This window comes from Theropithecus gelada, chromosome 4 (assembly GCF_003255815.1).
Source record: "Theropithecus gelada isolate Dixy chromosome 4, Tgel_1.0, whole genome shotgun sequence".
NCBI classification, from domain to species: domain Eukaryota; kingdom Metazoa; phylum Chordata; class Mammalia; order Primates; family Cercopithecidae; genus Theropithecus; species Theropithecus gelada.
Genome location: NC_037671.1, coordinates 122,087,590 through 122,108,219, shown reverse-complemented (window position 1 = coordinate 122,108,219; position 20,630 = coordinate 122,087,590). Strand labels below are relative to the sequence as shown.

Here is a 20,630-nt window from a genome sequence, read left to right as displayed (position 1 = left end):
ATTCTACACCAACCATTCAGGTATAGACACAGAGAAAGCTCCTCCCAGCTCATCTGTGGAGCTGGCACACCAAAACCAAACTCAGGAAGTTCCTGAGAAATCAATCACGTGAGAACATGAATCCAAAGGATCCTGTACAAAATAATAGCGAAGAGATAATAAATGCTAATTAGGTTTATGACAGCAAAACGTAGCTGATTAAACACACGCAATAACCACCTCATGTTTAACCAGGAAAACGCAAACAAAATCAAAAGACACCTCTGTATCGTCACTGGTTGCCAGACAACTCAGGAGGGTCTCCAAATGCTGGTGAGACACCACCCCCAGCCGGTTTCCAGGTTCTTGGCACCTTCAGAGCAAAAATTTAGATGGGAAAAGCAGCAGCTTTTGCTGCAAAGTGAAAGCACGTGCCTAAGTGAGAAGCCAGGTGAGCTCAAGAGAAGGAGCAAGCTCAGGAGGAGGAGGAGCACTCAGGAGGAGGCCCGCTCAGGAGAAGAAGGCAAGCTCAGGAGGCGCACTCAGAGGGAGGTGTGCAGAGGAGTTTGTGTTCCTCATTTTGCGGGTGTTTCTTTCATGAGAGGGTAGGATCATCATCAGGTATTCTGGGAAAGGAGGGGATTTTAAGTAAGCCCCTACCACAGCCTCGTTCTCCCTTATTCGTGTTTTCCCGGGAGAACAGAGGACACATCACGCTGGTGGGTTTGCCTTCTCTCTCCCTCCCTTGCTTTGGGTTTTCTGCCATCCTGTGGTTACTTTGCCACATCCCTGTCTTCGCTGTTGCCTGGGTTTTCCGTCCTCCTGCGACCACCCAGTGCTATTCTTGTCTCACACTGGGTGAGCAGAAATTCCAGCGTCCAGTAACATGCAGCCATGGCAAGAACTCGGGGCAAGAGAGTAGCTGGAGTAGCCGCTGGCCAGCCACCTGGGAAGACCTTCACCATCGTCTGCCATCGACCTGCCATGTGGGGAACCTTCACCCCGAGCCCAGCAGCTGCCCCCACAGACATCAGGGCAGCCCTCCCGGCTCCAGGGTACAGCAGGATGCAGCAGGGTGCAGCAGGGTGCAGCAGGTGCGGCAGGGTGCGGCAGGGTGCGGCAGGGTGCGGCAGGGTGCAGCGGGTGCGGCAGGGTGCGGCAGGGTGCAGTAAGGTACAGCAGGGTACAGCAGGTGCAGCAGGTACAGCAGGGTACAGCAGGTGCAGAAGGTGCAGCAGGTGCTGCAAAGATTGCTCACAACAGCAACAGCCTGAGATGAGCCAAACGGCTGTTAATACTGAATAAATTGTGGGTACATAAACCGCAGTATATCCAGGCAACAAAATGCTGTACAGCAATGGAAACAAATCTCACAGACACGAAGTGAAAAAAACAAATCACAAAAGAATGCACTTAAGAAAGAATATTACTCTACATATCAACAGCCCCTGATGAGACATGTGAGAGGATCCATTGTGATGATGGATTTCTCGGTGCCTCTTTGCCAGCTGGAGACCCCCAAGGCTGGCGATGCCCCTGCCCGGGCCTCCTTGACCCTGGCTCTCTGCAGGAGGTACCTGCCTACTTGGCCCGCTTGTGTGAGGCTCTCGGTCCCATTGCCCTGCCCTGTACCTCTGGGGCTGGCCCGGCCCCACTGCTGTTTCCTGTCACGTGTGGCGGCTGCCTAGCGCTGGCTAACGGAGGAAGGTGGAGGGCTACCGCATTACAGCATTTTTCATACCCGCATTTGGTGAGTCCTGAGTCCCTGTCCTGCATCCAAGAAAAATAGGTTACCCTGACAACTGAAGGGTGAGCAGGGCAGAGTTTTGTTTTGTTTTGTTTGAGACAGAGTCTTGCTCTGTCGCCCAGGCTGGAGTGCAATGGCACAATCTCAGCTCACTGCAATCTCCACCTCCGGGGTTCAAGCAATTCTTGGCCTCAGCCTCCTGAGTAGCTGGGACTATAGGTGCGTGCCACCACGCTCAGCTAATTTTTATATCTTTAGTAGAGATGGGGTTTCACTATGTTGGCCAGGCTAGTCTCCATCTCTTGACCTTGTGGACCACCCACCTCAGCCTCCCAAAGTGCTGGGATTACAGGCGTGAGCCACCGTGCCCGGCTGGTGAGTTTTATTGAGTGACAACTCTCAGCAGAGAGGGGACCTGGAGAGGGCAGCCCCTACCCTCAGTCATGGCCCCTTCCCTCAGTCAGGTGGTCCCCCAGTGTGGCTGAGTTTGGGGCTTTTGTGGATTCAGAATGGGGGAGTGCATGTTGACTGGTTTGTGACTATGCAAAAAAGGCTAAAAAAAAAAAGGCATGACTCAAAGATGGGCACAGCAGTGTCAAAAACCAATTAGGGAAGAGTGGGTATATGTAAAATAGGGCCAACCAGAGGAAAGCGCGCCAAACAGGAAAAGAGGTTCTCAATCCGGTCTGTGGATTTACCTGAGACATGTAGTTCGGCTTTCAGACGTGAACCTGTCTTTGGTTTGGAGGTCGGGTTTCCCTGGGGACTCGCCTGTGTCTGCTTGGGGATTTCTCTGACTCCTGCTGCTGTCAATTGTTAAGGATGAATGGCAGGAGGCAAGACTGACAGGGCCAAGATAGACCAGGAGGGGTGGGGGGAAAGCATGTGAGGAGGCTTGCGGGGTCCAGGAAGACGAGGAGGTTCGGGGAGGGCTGAGAACGAGGAGGCCGGAAGGGACTGTGTGAGGAGGCCTGGAGGGCCCAGGAGGGCAAGGAGGAGGCCAGGAGGGCCCAGGAGGAGGCTGGGATGGCCCAGGAGGAGGAGACAGCTCGGGCAAACCTTAGGCCCACAGCAGCCCAGGGGCATTCTCTTCTCAGCCATCTTCACACCCACCTGCTGCTGTCTTCTCTGCTGTAGTGTTTTTTGCAATTTAAGATGCCTTTTCAATGGTGAATAATTAGCACCTCCTTACAAGGCAGAAGTGCCATGACTTAATGAGGAGGAAGGAGGTCAGAGGCCACTCCCAGCTGAGGAGTCAGCTTGGCCCAGAGGCTGCGACGCCAGAGGCTGCGACGCCTGGTCGCCTTCCCCAGGCCTTCATTCTCACAATTTCTCAGAACTGTCCCCATGGTGATGGGACGGCAGCAGAGCATAAAGCATAAACCTGCAGGAGATGGACACTTAACCCTGACAGTGGGTCTTTTGTGGAAATAGGGCCGAGGAATGGGGGACCCGTCGGAAACCCCCAGCAGCAGGGACCCCCATGGCAGGACGGAACAAGCAAACAGCTCCAGCCCCAGGCTCAGTTCTGAGTCCCAGCCTTCCACCTGAAAATGGCCCTCTCTGATCCGCAAGGCGGGTCAGAACCACACAGTCAGTGAGACCTAGGAATGGCACAGAAGGTGTTCAAGGTCTGACTTCAGAAAGTCTGGTAGGGAAGGGACAGAGAGGCCAGAATTCCCAGAAGTCAAGCTCAAGGGCCACGTGGGAGCATGAAGGACACAGCCCGTGTCTGAGGACGGTCTCCACGGGAGGTCCAGACATGTCTGATGCAGGAACCCCAGCCCAGCCCAGCCTAGCCTGGGAGAGGCCCGAGGGTGGGGTCACAGCACAGCCCAGCCCAGCCCAGCCCGGGGAGAGGAACCCTAGCCCAGCCCAGCCCAGCCTGGGAGAGGCCCGAGGGTGGGGTCATAGCCCAGCACAGGCCAGGGAGAGGAACCCTAGCCCAGCCCAGCCCAGCCCAGCCTGGGAGAGGCCCGAGGGTGGGGCTGCCAGGTCGCTGGCTGGGGAGAAGGCCCTTCTGGGAGGTGAGGCCCAGCAGTCAGGGAGCTACAAGGCAGAAGGTGAAAGGGGGTTGCGGGAATGCCTTCGTTTTTCGAATAAGGTCCAGTAGGAGGTTTCACAAGATAGATTAAAGGGTTAGACTGGTCACTGAAGGGAAAAAAGAAGTAATTATCAGTGAGCCTTGAAATAAACGGAACATAATGAAGTTTACCATCTAAAAGTTTGAGAGATGCAACATATGGATTTGTTTGGCTGCTGCTCAGAACAAACCAACAGAAAATATTGTCAAGGCAATCAAGAATAATTTATTATGGCCTTGCTAATACAAGATTCCAAAAAATTACCGGTTTCGATATAACGTCCTGGTGGCTAGGTAAAAACATACCTGTTCCAGAAAGGCACACTGAAGTGCGCAGGCGTACAATCACACGCTCAGGATTTGCTTTCAAATTCCTCAGCAGAGAAAAAAGGGGAACAGATGTTCTCACGGTCAGTCATTGTTGAAGGGCCACTCTGCACCCCGACTGCACCAGGCACCAGAGGAACAGCGGTCAGTCTTGGGCATGTTGCTGAATCCCATGAGTGACGGCCAGTTCAGGAGGGGAAGCACCCAGCATGTTCCCCACCACAGCTGACACGGAACAAACATGTAAGAGGCAGAGCCACGAAGGAGGGAAGGATGGAAGGAAGTACGGAATGCGTATTTTAACAAACAGGAATTCGCAAAACAATGCAGCAGCCCTAACCACAATGAGAACGCATCAGCCTTGTATTCTTAGATTTCACAGCACCCCGTACTGACCACATCGCCGTCCACTAGCAGCCTTGGGGCTCTTCTCCTTGGCAATTCCCAGATACAGTGGAGAGGTCGGTAGGACACAGGAGCTGAAACAGATACAAGCCACATGAAACTAGGAGCGCAAACAACAATATGATAGAAACATTTCAGTGACATACACACTTTAAAGACAGTTACAAATGACTAATTCACGCAGCTACGGACATAACAGTATTTGAAAATGAAAACTGTCAAGCGTATTCTTATCCTTGTAGGAAAAAATTAATATATTCTTAATAAAAGTGCTGCTTTACAACGTACATCCTGTTCTGAAGTAAAATAGTGTTTCAATTAAAATAAACTATCAACTCTTTCAACAAGACAGAAGCAACAGCATGAACAAATGTTTCTTCCAAACAGTGTTGGTAGAGCTCAGAGTTTCCTAAACTTTATTTCTGAACACAGAAAGAAATCCAAATGCCACTTACTTGGTGAACACGCACACACACTCTACACTTGAAGACACTCTACCTGGCTGGCACCGAGAGGCTCTGCCTCAGGCCGGGGCACTGCTGAGCCCTGACCAGCGCGGCCGGGTCGATCTCCAACACGGCAATCTTCCTGCCAAAGAGGGAGGCCAGCAAGCACAGCGTCTGCAGGGACATAGTTTCAACATCGTCAGCGACACTGCCCAGTAAAAGCAGACTAAAAGAGCATCTGCACACATATCCTAACTTCTGCTTCATTCTCACAGCAGCAACATCGCCCCGCCACTCCTAAAAGTTTTCACACACAAAACCCCATTTACTCAGCCAGTCGTTACAGGATCACTCCAAAGAAAGGCGAAAGTGGAGGCACAGATCAGCACGTCTCACAGACAGGGAAGGCCGCATCTCAGGACTGACCTTGCGATCTGTGGTGCGGTTCCTCAGGGCACACGATCCGGCCAGCGGGATGCTGAGGCTCTGGAAATCTTCAGTTCAGCAAAGACCAGGAAGAACATGATGGGGAGGGAGGGAGCACACACACACAGAGTCACTGCCCAGGCCCCGCCACACACATTGCAGGCTGGGCACCACATATTCACACATACAAGGCCCCAGGCCACACACACACCAGAGCACAGACCACACACACACCAGGCCCTGAGCCTCACACATGCCAGGCCCCACTCTGAGGCCGGGCCGTGACTCGGACTGAGACCTGCAGCTCAGCCTCCTGGAGAAGCCACACGTCCAGCACCAGATCAGAAAGGAAATGTGTCATGAGAGCTGTAACCATTTGGAGGAAGGAAAGGCTGAGTTTTCAAGGAGAAGCCATGCCTGGCTGAGCTGAGGAGGGGCAAGGATGGGCGTCTGAAGGGAAGGGGGCGCATGAAGACAGATGGATCCCGCAGCCCCACAGAGGTCTGAGCATTCAGGGCTGGAAAGGAGGCACCGAGAGGAGCAGCACCTGGGAGGCCACCGAGGAGGCCCTGCTGCAGCGGAGGAGAGGGACAGAATCCAGCCTGCTTTTCAGAAGTCGCCTGGGCTCCTGAGCAGAAAGGGTGCAGCTGGTGGCAGCCACAGAACCAGGAGAAGACAGGTGGGAACCACTGGGGTCAGGGGATGAAATGGGGGTCTTGGGGGAGGGGGATAAGGTGGGGGATGGGGTGGGGGTGGAGGTGACTGTTCCTACATTTCTGGTGGGGGATGGGGGTAGAGGTGACTATTCCTACATTTCTGGGGGTGGCGGAAACTGGAGAAGGGAACCAGGGTTGGAGAGGGGAGTGCCTCGGCCAGGTTTATGCTGTGCGAGCCTGGGGCTCTGGGAGGCTCTCTAGGAATGGTGGAGAATCCAGGGGTTTCCCAAGGGTGTTCCTGTGGGTGTACCACGCTGCTGAGGCCCGGGCAGCCGGGAGTGCCAAGCGAGGGCCTGGTGGATGGAGGGAAGGAGCGGCTCCAGGGCTGAGTGCCCGAGGGTCTGGGAAGGGTCCTCGTCCTTCAGTTCCAGCAGCACAGAGGTCCTCACATCCCCAATGCTGGGTTGTGACTGAAGCATCTCATCCTCAGATTCACACGGCGCCGCCTTCTCCACAAACATTTTCACCACCCCACATACCAGTCAAAGGACAACATTACAGTTACGCAGCATTTACACCAAAGATCTTACCCCGGTAATACAAAGCAGCTTCCACTTCCAGGTTTGCCAGGTTAAATATGAATAAGCCCAACGAACTTCCAATCCACATGCATTGGGTGTTCTCAGAAGAAAGGCTGATTTAAGGAAAAAAAGAAAAGAATAATTGGGTGTTCTCAGAAGAAAGGCTGATTTAAGGAAAAAAAGAAAAAAATACACACTAATCTTATTCCTGAAGGCTGGGCCCCACACCCGCCCCCTCGCCTGGCTGTGAGCTCTCCGCAGGACTGGGCAGCGTGGGCCGGGGCCGGTTCTTGCCAGTGAGAACCACATCTGTGCCAGGCTGGCATTTCAGCCTGTGGTGGGACCCTGGGCACCTGCTAATGTCTGTGAAGATGCTCGCTCTGACCTCTGTGGTTTCTATTTTCTTCTAAGGTTTCAGAAAATGTTGGCGCCAGTGCCTGGGCCAAGGCCACTGCTCAGGTAGCCTCCGAGTGACTAGACTTGAAGCCCACGCCAGCTGCCCACCCCTGGGAATGAGGAACCAACTCCAGGAGGAAAGTAGCTGGCCCGAGGCGGCAGAGTTAATACCACTGCCAACGGGGTCTGTTAATGCACTGAGAAGCCACCTCGAGAGAGGCTGGACGTGGACTTGGCAGAGGCCCCCAGCTGGAACCTGTTTTCCAGACCTCCCCCTCTCCAGCTCCGCCCCAGGCAGCGCCCTGGGCACCTCCTGGGCATCCACCAGCACCAGTCCACGGTTCACCCAATGACTATCATCAACAGAATGGGTCGTGTGGCTCCGGCTTAGCTCTGAGGGATCCTTCTGCTCTAGGTAAGACAGGGAAGCCTCAAAGTGCCTCAGGTCCATGCACCTGCCGGGAGCACAGCATCCAGCCTCCATGCCCACCCTGCTTCCTCTCTGTGGTTTGGACCAAGCAGGGAATATTCTGCTCCAGGGGCTGCTCTGCACAGAGACACAGACAAGCAATGGCCAAGGCCATTCAAAGCAAGGTTGCCCCCTAATCTCAAGCATTTTGGAGAGGAGAGGTAAACGTAATTGTAATACATTCTTTAATCACAGTTAAACAGTACTTCCTTACGTTGCCAAATATGTATAATATTTCTACTGAGCACAGAAATAAATAAAATCTGTCTGAGGTTAACTTTAAATGTGTAAAGTACAGCACAGTGGTAGATGGGAAAGTCTAGGCCATTCCGATCACCACTTCCCCTTTCGAAAGAAAAAGTTGTATCACAGAGGCAAAGATCTGCCTAGACTTTGGTAATAAGCTTAAAAATCCTCCAATTCCTTTTATTAAAGATACTTACATATCATTGCCCAAATTTACCAACTTTAAGATTTAAAACATGCAATCCCAAGAATGAGGTTAGTAATAATCAGAGACAAAAATAATTCGGTTTTATTTCAGTCATTCTTAGAAAATGAACTTAACGTTCCTCTAAGAAATTTAAGAGTTTCCTTTATATGGCATAGGCCAAGTTTTTGATGCTTACCATCCACATGCAGAATTTGGGATGAGTGAGAGATCGCAAGGTGCAAGTCTCAGTATAGGAAATGTTACTTCAACCTGCTCTCCTTTTTCCAGAACACTTGTAGAGGGAAGCTGGCTTTCTTCTAGGGAACAGAATCATTGACAATCTGAGAAGTGAACTTAAACGCATTCGTCAGGTTTAAAGGCTGAGGACTGCCACACAGAGACGCTGCAGTGAATGTGTACCGTGGAGTCACTCGGATCACGTATCGAGGAAAGCACCAGGGTAACACCCAGCATAACACCCAGCATGACGCGTGGGGATCACGTGTCGAGGAAAGCACGAGGGTAACACCCAGCACGACGCGTGTGCACCGCGGAGTCACTCGGATCACGTGTCGAGAAAAGCACGAGGGTAACACCCAGCACGAGGCGTGTGCACCACAGAGTCACNTGTCGAGAAAAGCACGAGGGTAACACCCAGCACGAGGCGTGTGCACCACAGAGTCACTCGGATCACGTGTCGAGGAAAGCACGAGGGTAACACCCAGCAGCATGCTGCCTGGGAGCGATGCGACTTCAAGAACAGAACCAGAGTAAGGGAGTGGGAAAGAGGAGATGATTAACTGAAAGAATTTAACTTCATATTTGCTAAAACTAAGCTTAAGATTTGCTTCAGTAGTAGATAATTATTTATCAAATAAATAACAAAAATGAAGGTTTAAAACGTTAGGAAAAGGCCGGGCGCGGTGGCTCAAGCCTGTAATCCCAGCACTTTGGGAGGCCGAGACGGGCGGATCACGAGGTCAGGAGATCGAGACCATCCTGGCTAACACAGTGAAACCCCGTCTCTACTAAAAATATAAAAAAAAATAAGCCGGGCGAGGTGGCGGCGCCTGTAGTCCCAGCTACACGGGAGGCTGAGGCAGGAGAATGGCGGGAACCCGGGAGGCGGAGCTTGCAGTGAGCTGAGATCCAGCCACAGCACTCCAGCCTGGGCGACAGAGCGAGACTCAATCTCAAAAAAAAAAAAAAAAAAAAGTTAGGAAAAAATTGATGTACTGGATAAAGGTAATTTCAGACCTAATATGAAAAAAATAGCTTAAAGTCATCTACAAAAAAACACAACCTAAAAGAAAGAATGAGTAACCAGGGTGAGGAAGGGTGTAGGCTGTGAGCACAGGGATGACTACTGCAATACGAAACGTCGGCTGCACACACCAATGAAAGAGGTGGCCCCTGGACTAAAAAGGAAAATCAACGTTTTCTTCCAGGAGAGGGTCAGCTCCTTTGTGACAGTACAGGAGATAAAAAGCGCACAGAAGTGAGCTGTGGTCAACAGGAAGCAACTCTGGACAGCGGGAGATGAGGTGAGGACGAGGGTGCGGGGTGGGTGCAGGTGGCATCTGAGATTCACAGGCCAGGTGGGGATGTGGAGGGTGCTGGGCAGGTGCAGGTGGCATCTGGGTCATGCAGTGTACTTTTCTGATCAGCATGACCTTCCCTCCTTGGTCGCCCACTGCAGGAAAGCAACCCACAGCCGTGCAGCTGCTGCCATGGGGCCTCTGCTCTTCTGTTCACCAAAGCCCCTCACCCTTGTCCCCACACACACCAGGTGCCTCTGTCTGCTGATGGCCCACCCCTCACATGACCTGCAGGGCCTCAGTGGTTTTCTGAAGTTGCGGCCATCGGCTTCTCCTACACTGGCACCTCTCTCCCCGCTCTGTGTGACCTAGGGCCCTCGACACGGCACCTGGTGAAAGACTGAGCCAATTGGGAGGCCTGAGGGAGGGTCTGAGCAACCCACCTGGCCGACTGCACAGCCCAGACTTAAGCCTTCTTGTGGAGAAAGTCTCTGTCTTCTTCCTTAGGTCAACCCGTGCCACACGACGATAGTGGTGTCCATCCATCAAACTGAAGATCCAGAGCTACAAAAGCAAAGAACATGCAGACACGGCGCTGCAGCAAAGGTCCTTACGCAGAAGCAGCAACACCAGAGGAGGAGCAGTGAGGACAGACACGTCACAGGAAATTCCCTCCACAGCCTGCAGAGGCTCCCAGCACAGCTCTCTCCTGCTTTCCACATCCACCCTGGAGGTCCTCCTTACAGCCCACGCCCACGGTGTCAGAGCACTTTCGCACGGCTGGCACATCAGCTCAGAGCACACAGGCAGGATCCTATTGTGCAGGCCTCCCCAAGATGCTCCTCCGGGACCCCCGGGCGCCAGGCTCTCTGCACACCCCCCACAGCTCCTCCGGGACCCCCGGGCACCAGGCTCTCTGCACACCCCCCACAGCTCCTCCGGGACCCCCGGGCACCAGGCTCTCTGCACACCCCCCACAGCTCCTCCGGGACCCCCGGGCGCCAGGCTCTCTGCACACACCCCACAGCTTCACAGCCAAGAGCACGTCCCACATGCCCTGGGTGAGAAGACAAGGGCAACAGTGGTTAACTTTGTCAAAAGGAAAAAAAAAAATTTTAAGTCTTCATATGAAATGAACTTAAAATGCTCACCTAAAAAATGTTTTGAAAAATACCAATATCTTCAGGTTTTTCAACAGTGTGTAAAGCTGACAGGAAAAGGAGCACAAGGAGCACTGGGGATGCCACCAGAGGAGCCATCCAGGGAGCCTCTCCGGGGCGCAGGCAGCGTGCGTGGGATGTCTGCTCACAGCCCTCTTCTCATCAGGTTTTAAAGGTCACGTGAGTGGCCCTCACTTTAGCGGCACTCCAGAACCATGTATGGAGCTCTGGGACATGCAGATCCAGCTCCTCCGCAGACCAGGGGGCCCAGGGCCATACTGAACCCACAGTGATGCTGAGACCCACTGAAGGTCACATTCTCAGCACTGAGGTGGACAGGTTTTTTCAAATCACAGGAAAATACAAAGCAGCATGAAGACGAAGACCCCTGTGTACATGCTCACGTCCAGGAATGTGTGGGAACTGGAACTTCCCTCTGGCTGTCTCACCTGGCCGTCAGCACACCCGGTGACCAGCTGCCTGCTTTCTGCATCAATGAACAAGCTGAGAAGAGGATATGCTGGTGAAAGCAACATTGGAAAATTTAGCTTTATAAGTGCCTGGTACCAGGTAAGCCGAGAACGATCAGTTTTACTTATCTCTTTACACATAATATTTACTTACAGTATTTCTGTTAGTGAAGTTTGAACTATTCCAAAATAATTTCTTCATCAAAAAGCAAAAATTGCACATGAATACAAATGTTGAAAACCCCATGAGCACAAGGAAGGCTGGGGATGTCACCCCAAAAGGACGCCTGGGGAGTCCGCCTCAGATGGGTGCCAAGGAATCCCATCCCGCCTGCCCGAAAGAAGGCCTGGTGGGCTTAAACCACGGCCCAGCTCTGGCTGCTTTATAGCCTGGAGGGAGGGCAGCACTGGTGTTCAATCAACATTGCACCTGGGGCAGAACAATTCCTGAGTTAGCCGGAAATAATAAAATTACAGACTTAGTGATGAAAATAGCAATCAAATGGATGCCTTGTTTTCTTGGAAAAAAAAAAAATTGTTGCCTAGGATGTCGTTTCATCGAAAATTTACTCTAAACTGTCAATACTTTAGGAGAATTAGATAAATGAATATTGAAAAATGCTACACGTCCTAATCAAACTATGAACGAAATCAAAGATCAAGTGTATCACTATTCTTGGCAACCAAATAGTAATTCCGTATAATTAATTTCAGAAAAAAGATTCCAACGTACTTCCAAGAAATGCACTTCACCCTGAAAGAAAGCAATGTTTTCAAGTCATTATAGCACCACAGTCTACATGTGGATACACTAACCCCAGAAAGAATGTTAAATCTTTGAGAAGATATAACGATAACTCTACCAGGTCACCAAAGTGTATGTATATGCTTTAAGTGGCATTTTCATGTCACTTATCCCACAAAAGAATGCTCTCCTTTTAATTCCCTAACTCTCTTCTTCTGGAAAGACAGAACATGCAAAAGAGGAGCAAAGCGAATGCAGGAAACCAGTGCCCTGAGGCGCCAGGAGGACAAGCACAGGGGCTGCACGGGAGAGGTGCAGGGGCGTCACAGGCCGCTCCTCGTGCTGTGCTCCACGGACACCTGCACCATCAATGCTGCGTCTGTGTGGCCGTGTGCCAGCTTCATTTGCCAACAAAAAGCCATCTGAGGGAAGCATGCAAGGACCCTGGCATTCACGAGCTGCACACGTGCTCAGTACCTGACCACTAGGCCAGGGTGTGGTGCACGCCCACGCACATGCTGGATGGGCAGGGCAGTCCTGGCCCTACCAACATCGCTGGTTCTGGGACTTGTTTCTACAGAAAGCAGAGGGCTCGCCTTCCCTGGGTGCTCAGGCATTTTATCTGACAGCAAACGTGCTTTACTCTTCCAAAACAAAAAGGCCCAGACTCCACGCATACATTTAATTTTAAGTGAAAAACGTCAAGGACATTCACTGTTAAGTGAATCCTCTCCCTGTGTGGATGGGAGTGAAGGGCTGTAAGTCTGAGACTGCCTCATTCAGATCCACTTGAAGGTCATGGCTCCATCTTATGCCCTGAAACATGCTCTAGAAACAGTGGGTTACACATAGCCTATTTACAGGAAACATGAGAGTTTTAAATTACCTGATAACACAGATGAACTGTATATTAATGATCCTGTACAATAGTCCCAGACCTTTGGAAAAACAGAGGATTCTTTAGAAGAGGTAACGACATTGCCATTTTTGCAACAGGTTAAGCTAACAGTACTATCCAATATCAGATTAGTTAACATAAATGATTACCTAAAACAGAAAACAATAAAATGAGCACAAAAATAATAAAAATGTAGAAACACAGTAAAAGATGTCAGAATCAAAAACAAAAAAATAACATCACTTCCATAAATAAACCCCTGGTGGATCTGAAGAATTGGAAACAAACACGAAACAAGGTTAAAAACAGTTCCCAGGTACTTAGTCAACGCTGCCAAGATAGGAGAACCAAGCGGGAAACTGTACCGGTCTACACCCTGTCAGGTGCACACTTGCGGGTCAGGTCTACACCCTGTCAGGTGCACACTCGCAAGTCAGGTCTACACCCTGTCAGGTGCACACTCGCAAGTCAAGTCTACACCCTGTCAGGTGCACACTCACGGGTCAGGTCTACACCCTGTCAGGTGCACACTCGCGGGTCAGGTCTACACTGTCAGGTGCACACTCACGGGTCAGGTCTACACCCTGTCAGGTGCACACTCGCAGATCAGGTCTACACCCTGTCAGGTGCACACTCGCGGGTCAGGTCTACACTGTCAGGTACACACTGGTGTCAGCTGGATAAAAACTGAATTCGCATTTCATTTTCTTCCAGATCCTCATTTCGTGCTGACTGAGCCCTCCACCCTGGAACTGGCTCTTCTGCTCTGGGCCTGGGAAATGCCGTGGAGAAGAATTGGTGCTTGGGCTCTCCCAGGCCCTGGACACAGTTGTGGGAAATCCAGGGCCGCAGAGCTGTCCTGTCAGGAATCCAAGCCCAGTCAGCGACCCTGGCAAAACATCGGGCTTGGTGTTTCCATGGAAATCAGGACAGCAGTTGCCTTGCGGAAGTGGGGCAGAAACATCACTCAGGTGGCAGTGGCCGCGAAGCCACCGCACAGCTCCGCTCTCACCACAGGTCTTTCCATAGCGCATGCCACGTGGGCACGCAGTCCATCGTCTATCCCTCACCTTAAAGCCTCTGTCCTCGGACACGGAGATGAGGGTGCCTGCTTGCCAGGGACAGAACTCCACCGCAGTCACTGGGCCCAGGTGGCCCTGCAGCTCGGCCTGGACAGCCTGAGTCTGAGAGAAATGTGTGCAGGAAGGTCAGTGATGGAACTTTGTGGTAGTTATTAACATCAGGATGTTCTATGTATGTCACAGAAAATAGCTGTTACAAAATAAAGCCCGTATTATTCCTCTTTTCAAGTTGGAACTCTCTGTATATAAACCAAGGGTGAAAAGTCAGATGTCTGAGCTAAGAGGAAAGCTCAGGCCACAGGCACAGTCTCAGCAGTGTTAAAAGATGACACTAACCAGAGCTGACCCTGAGCGAATTAGGAAGCTGGCGTCTCCTCAGGAATCCTGTCTCCCCACCGGCTGCCCCATGCATCCGCCCTGAGGCTCCCTGCCTGTAACTCAGAACCTACTGCTCTGTGTTCCCAATGCCTCAGCATCTGTTCTCCACCCAGGACTTCCTACAACAAGACAAGATGGCGCAGCAGCAGGTGCTCATGAGTTATCCTTTCCTCCTGAAGTCCCTAAAACCTCCCACGGCCGAGAGAGCACCCCAGAATGTCAGCGTCTCAAGCTGGAGACGCACAGGGCTTCGTGCTTCTATGGAAATCAGGCCTGAACAGCATGACTGAGGAACGGAGTAGTCAGAGAGTCGGGGGTTCCTAAAGGTCACAGTCATCGCCCTGAGAATATCCCCAGGGGATTCCAGGCACAAGTGCTGGGGTACTGTTCTTGAATTTTACAGCACTCCATTTAAATAAGACAAATATCCCTTAGTATACATGCAGAAAAAATAAACATGTATATATGGTGACTTAACTTACAAATAGACATTTAACTCTGGAAGACCTTCTTTAGTAATATAACATACGGTCATCAGCAAATACAACTTAGAATACTGAGTATATTATGCCAGTTACCATCAGATTGTTAAAAATAAAAGGCAAGACTATAACCTGTGTAGGAATAGGGAGTTATGAGACTGAGTGTTATGAAATATACATTTCCATTTTCTCCAATTTCTATAAAATAAAGCTAGTCCACTGTCTATGATATGAATAACATTATAGCCTGAAAAATATTTAAGTTATTTCTTCTTGACATTTTATGTTGATTAAAAAGTGCCTTTTACCAGAAAGTGCTCAGTACTCATTTGAAGTCTTTCAAATCAAATAGCATAAACTGTTGACTTGCTGAGTATGCTGTTAAAAGAATGTGAGCTCTTCATGGACTCACGTGACAGCCATTCCCCACGTCTGAAAGTCATTCTCCCCAAGTGAAGCGTCTTTCAATTGACACGCGCCTGCTGCTAAGGAAGCCTGGGGAGCATCCCATGGGCTGCACACGCATCTGTAGCAGGCACCTGCTTACTCACCTGCTATGTGCCCGATTCAGGGGTGTGGCTCCAACCTGACCCCAGGCTCACTGTTCTCCCATCTGGGACCCAGTATCTTCCTTCAAACACTAACAGTTTTACGCTTCTTCCTAATCCACTTTGGTTTTCCTTTTCCTGACACAACAATGTTAAATCTTTGCACGTTAATGGTAGTTTTGTCATAAATGGTGGGGTGGCCTAATGTTAATCTATCTATCACAGGATGTTTACAACAAAACATGAAATACTTACAACTTGGCCGGGCGCGGTGGCTCACGCCTGTAATCCCAGCACTTTGGGAGGCCGAGATGGGTGGATCACGAGGTCAGGAGATCGAGACCATCCTGGCTAACACGGTGAAACCCCATCTCTACTAAAAAAATACAAAAAACTAGCCAGGCGAGGTGGCGGGTGTCTGTAGTCCCAACTACTCGGGAGGCTGAGGCAGGAGAATGGCGTGAACCCAGGAGGCGGAGCTTGCAGTGAGCCGAGATCCGGCCACTGCACTCCAGCCTGGGCGACAGAGCGAGACTCCGTCTCAAAAAAAAAAAGACATACTTACAACTGAAAAACCAACATATCCAGAAAGCTTTCACAGACAGACTAGGTAAAGCCCTTTACCTAACTCCTAGATACTTCCCATCATCTATCTCTCTGTGGCTTAACTCATGATGTAAACTTTTTAAATTTATGAGCCTTAATTTCATAATTAGTCCAAAAATAGTCCGAAGACATAAATGTCTTCTCTCCCAAAATGCCTATTACACATGAGGCCCATGAGAACCAATTATTATTCTATGCCTATCATCCTCCCTCGCCTACGTTTTGGCTATCACAGGAAAAGCTACGCAGGCAAACAGCTTTGTTGGCCATGTTGATTTGGCAAATCAAAGCCACAAAAACGACCCCAGGCCTGCAGTCATCTCCAAAATCAGGCTTGGGCAGAGCAACAATTCAGAGGAACCGAGTCTTCCTTCGTGTTCCCTTAGATTCCCACTTCCTGATTGCTAACACTGCTTTCAACATTGCAATGGGGCAGCTGACTGTTCCAGTCACACCCGAGGTTGAAATCACACAGGCAGGAAGAGGTGACACGTTTCCTTAAACTAACCCTGGTGACAAAATGGCTGCGAAAGTCTGATTCTTGATGAAAAGAATATTTTGATAAAAGATATAAACAAAAGCACTATGCTAGGAAGGATGCCTACAATCAGGGAATATCTGAGAAATAAAAGTTTTGTAGAACACGTTTCTCTAAAGTCATGCCTGATACCCATATTCCATAGGGAGTTTTAATATTTATATAAATATTACTATCTGACACCAGTGGTTTTCCAATTGCAACATAAAGATATGATTTTATAAAAGTAAACTAAATTTAAGATACAGCTTTTAAAAAAAAGGAGTACAGAAAAAAAGAAAAGACAGCTGGGCAAGGTCCTAGAACCTGGGAGGCCCCATCAGCTAAACCCTTCCGTGAAATGAAATTCAGGTGTGAATTTCAATCTTACCTCAATATCCAGTGTGAATACTTTGTTTCCAGCACATACGGCAACAACATGATCATCCGGGCTCAACTGTAAACACAGCACCTTTCCCAAAAGCGAGCCCATGACAGTCCCTCGAGGGACCAGCCCTAGAGTGAGTTTCACCGTTAGTGCCAGTTCACCAAATGCATTCAGCATTACATTAATCTGAGAAAAATACTGAGAATGTAACCCTCTATTCTAAAATTACTGAGAGAATGCCAATGAGCCTTTGATGTGATTTTGATTCTCTAAGAATATCAAAAATACTGGAGATAGAGAAGTCTTCTGAAAACCTGGGGAATGCAGCACTTCCCTGCAGAGAATCCCTCAACATCAAAACAGGAAGACGCCTTCCTCTGGAGGCTGCGGTACCCGCGCAGTGAGGGTCATACACATCAAATTGCGTGTTTCGATGCTTCTCACCCACATCCAACCCCACATCCACCCTCATGTCCAGGTTCAGCTAACATCAGTTGGAAGGGAGGGAGTAGAAGCCTATCCAACCGAGGCCTCCAGGGACTAAGCAATGGCAGGACACCCACAAGCAGCCAGGAGGTTCCCACGACCCGGACAACAAGTGCAGCAGCTGCAGCCTGATGCACAGTCCGTCATGCAAATCCACAAAGGTGAAGGAAAAAATGGCGGGCAAGGTCATCTGGTCCTAGTGTGCATCACGGACCTATCACCAGCAAAATGCAGATATACTCCACCCAGAGCCTGGCAGAGACACATGTGCTCATGTCCCACAGCCACCAAGTCTACGAGAGACATGTGCTCATGTCCCACAGCCACCCAGAGCCTAGAGAGACACATATGTTCACGTCACACAGCCACCCAGTCTAGAAAGAGATACGTGCTCATGTCCCTACATAGAATACATAGGTTTATAGTCTCTTTGCATTTATGTTTTAACATAATCCTCTAACTTCTCTATATAATTCCGTAAAACTCAAATTCCTTAATGTGGTCCCTACCTAACTTTTCAACTTTCTCAGATGAGACTCTCCTAACATCAGCACACTCCAAGCACAGAGGCAGGTTCTCACTCTTCCCAGGGCCTTGGCACATTTGGGTCCATCTGCCAAAAGCACAGTCGTCTATCCCATCCCTTCTCACCCTCAGCCCACATGCCCCTCCCTGAGATCCTGTATCTCAAAGTACCCCCATGTATGTGCGTGCTGCCCTGGCCTCATCTGCCTTCTCCACTGCACACTCACAATTCATAACCACTCGGTCGCTGGCTTACACAGGGTCTCTCTCAAACTCTGAGCTGTGACTTCCACAGGATTTGGGATCAAGCCCTTCCTATTCACTACTGGTCTCCAGCCTGAAATATTACAGGTGCTCAAGAAACCTTGCTGTGCAAGAAAAGAATATTTCAACTTTCCTACATGTTTTCAGGTTGATACAAAATTGACAGTTCTTAAAATAAAAAGGGACATAAGATCAAAACCAATGAGCCTGTAAGATCAGCATAACACGCAGCAAAGGTCAGTGAGTCTGAATGGCCTGGTGCCCTTCCCATATAAAGCACCCTGCTTGCATGCCTGGTTTCAAGGTAAAGGGAATACAAAATTATCCCAAATCCCCCTGAGGGATTGGTGCTACCCAAGAGAAACACCCTTGGGTGGTACCAAGTATACTGAAGGATGAGTTATTCCTTTTGTAGGTTTTTAAAAACAAGTTTTAGATTTTCATTTACCTTGAAGTACTTTCTCTCTACATTCATCCAGGTTCCACATTATAATGTAATCCAGCGATGCCGAGCAGATTAGAAGTGGGTTCACTCTATTTCCAAAAGCTATAGCAGTAATTGGCTGATGGTGTCCTCGTAAGATTAGAAGCTGAGAAAATTAACAAAAATAAAACACAGATTATAGACAATATTTAAAAATAAGAGTATAACAACATAACCTCAAACCTAAGAAATTAAAAGATTGAGTTTTTCAAATACATTCATTTTACATATTCATTGTTAATTCATTTGTTAAAATCTCTGCTATGTACTACTAAATTATTCTTTCAACCATTTCACTGCTATTCACTGTGACACACACTAATAAAAAGATACAGGTTACCTCGTTCTTCCATTTCTTTATAACTTGTTAGTTAACCAAATATAGAATATGTCTCCACTACATGCCAGAAGAGGTAACAGCTGAGCTGAAAACTGAAGAATAAGGAGAGGAATGAGGGGTTGACAAAAGGAGGGGAGCAATGAGGTCCCAGGGAAAACAAGGCATGGGGTAAGAAACTGCTGAGACAAGGAAAGGAGTGAGAGGAGGCTGGAGAAAGGTGAGGCCCAGGTGTGGGGACCTTGGCAACTACACAAGGAGTGTTGATAGCACTCTAGGAAATTAAAATCCAGCAAAAAAATGCACAATCAGAATAATACAGTGAGTAGATTTGTTTTCCAGGAACAAAACATTCCTAAAAGTATGGAGCAGACGAGTGTTGGGGGTACACTGGGCTGGAGAGACAGATGGGAATGCATGAAAACACTCAAGGGAAATCCAGTAGAGACCTGGACTAAGATAGTGACAATGGAAATGGAGAGAAGATGATGACTGAAGATTCCGTGACCAATGGATATGGAGGGATGGAGGGAAAAACAAAAGCAAAGGGATAGGGTTTGAGGTTAAAATCCTGGGTGAACGATGCCTCAAGAACAAAATACAAAGGGAAAATGGGATGGGACTAGGGTAGATCATGGTCCATTTGGTCCATAGTAAGTTGAGATGCTTATAAGGTGATGTTAAATAGACAACGGGCAGCTTGATATGAGAGATATCACTGGAGAATTCCACTTCTAGTAAAGGCAGGATACATCACCTCATCAGTACCAATCCTACTGATGAGAATTACAAGAAAAACTGGACAAAATTAAATATATATATATACACACACACACATACATATACACACACACAGACACACATTTTGAAGGCATCAGAAAGCAACCAAGTCATGAAGAATTATGATAACAAGATTACAGGGAAGAAAAAAAATGAGGGAAGTGACCCCAGCATCTGGGGTCACTTGTCCCATAAAGATATCTACTATAAAGAGAGTCTTCTGACAATTCCCCCAAGGCAGTTGAGGAGCTGAGATTCAAGGGGCTAAGGGCACAAAAACGGTATAATCAAATGAGTCATCTTCAGGGACACAAACAGAACTATCATATTGGGAGATGGGCAAAGATTTCTGTCACCTTACAAAGTAATTTTGAGAGACAGCTGACTGCCTTAATGTTGAGAACTCTACATTTTTTCCTGTAAAGAAATGTGAATGGATTTTAGTAAATGTCTGCCTAGAATACAATCTACTAAGGTGAGAGGGATGGGCATGCTGCTAAACCCCCTAGGCTTAGAATGGGAACCCCAAAAAAGACAAAATCCAAGGAGTAAAGATAACTGTCAATAAAACAACCCTCATAAGAACTGACACCCAGCTATGAATTGTCTTAATACCTGACTAGTTCAGGGTAATCCAGGATTGCCAGTGCCCTAAACATGACCAGTGACCAGAAGCTAACATAAATTTGATCTGGAAAAATGTAAGATAATCCAGAGTATCAAATCAGCTATACTTTTTTTTCATATATAAAGTCCAGCAATCTAAAAAATAACCAGGGATTCAAGGAGACAAGACCATTTAGTCAAAAACAAAGAAAAGTAAGGAATAGAGAAATGCAATGCCTACAAGTCATCCAGATAGACTTGAAACCAAACTAAAACTGATCCAAATGTTAGAATTACTAGACAAGAACATTCAAACCATTATTAAAAGTTTTTCCATACATTCAAAAGTTGAGGCATAGAAGATATTTAAAAGTCCCAAACCTAATTT

The 20,630-nt window shown here is 48.8% G+C and overlaps 1 protein-coding gene across 1 annotated transcript in view; it reads right to left on the bottom strand.

The window, feature by feature from the left end:
- Positions 1-20,630, bottom strand: part of WDR27 (WD repeat domain 27) — a 243,624-nt gene that overhangs the window by 198,213 nt on the left and 24,781 nt on the right. Inside the window, exons 4-11 of the mRNA XM_025384452.1 lie at positions 18,484-18,625; positions 11,096-11,166; positions 9,930-10,050; positions 8,145-8,265; positions 6,660-6,763; positions 5,414-5,481; positions 5,040-5,161; positions 4,533-4,615 (exon numbers count right to left, since the gene is read on the bottom strand). Of these exons, the coding sequence (XP_025240237.1) occupies positions 4,533-4,615; positions 5,040-5,161; positions 5,414-5,481; positions 6,660-6,763; positions 8,145-8,265; positions 9,930-10,050; positions 11,096-11,166; positions 18,484-18,625 (832 nt within the window). The remainder of the gene's footprint in view (positions 1-4,532; positions 4,616-5,039; positions 5,162-5,413; positions 5,482-6,659; positions 6,764-8,144; positions 8,266-9,929; positions 10,051-11,095; positions 11,167-18,483; positions 18,626-20,630) is intronic.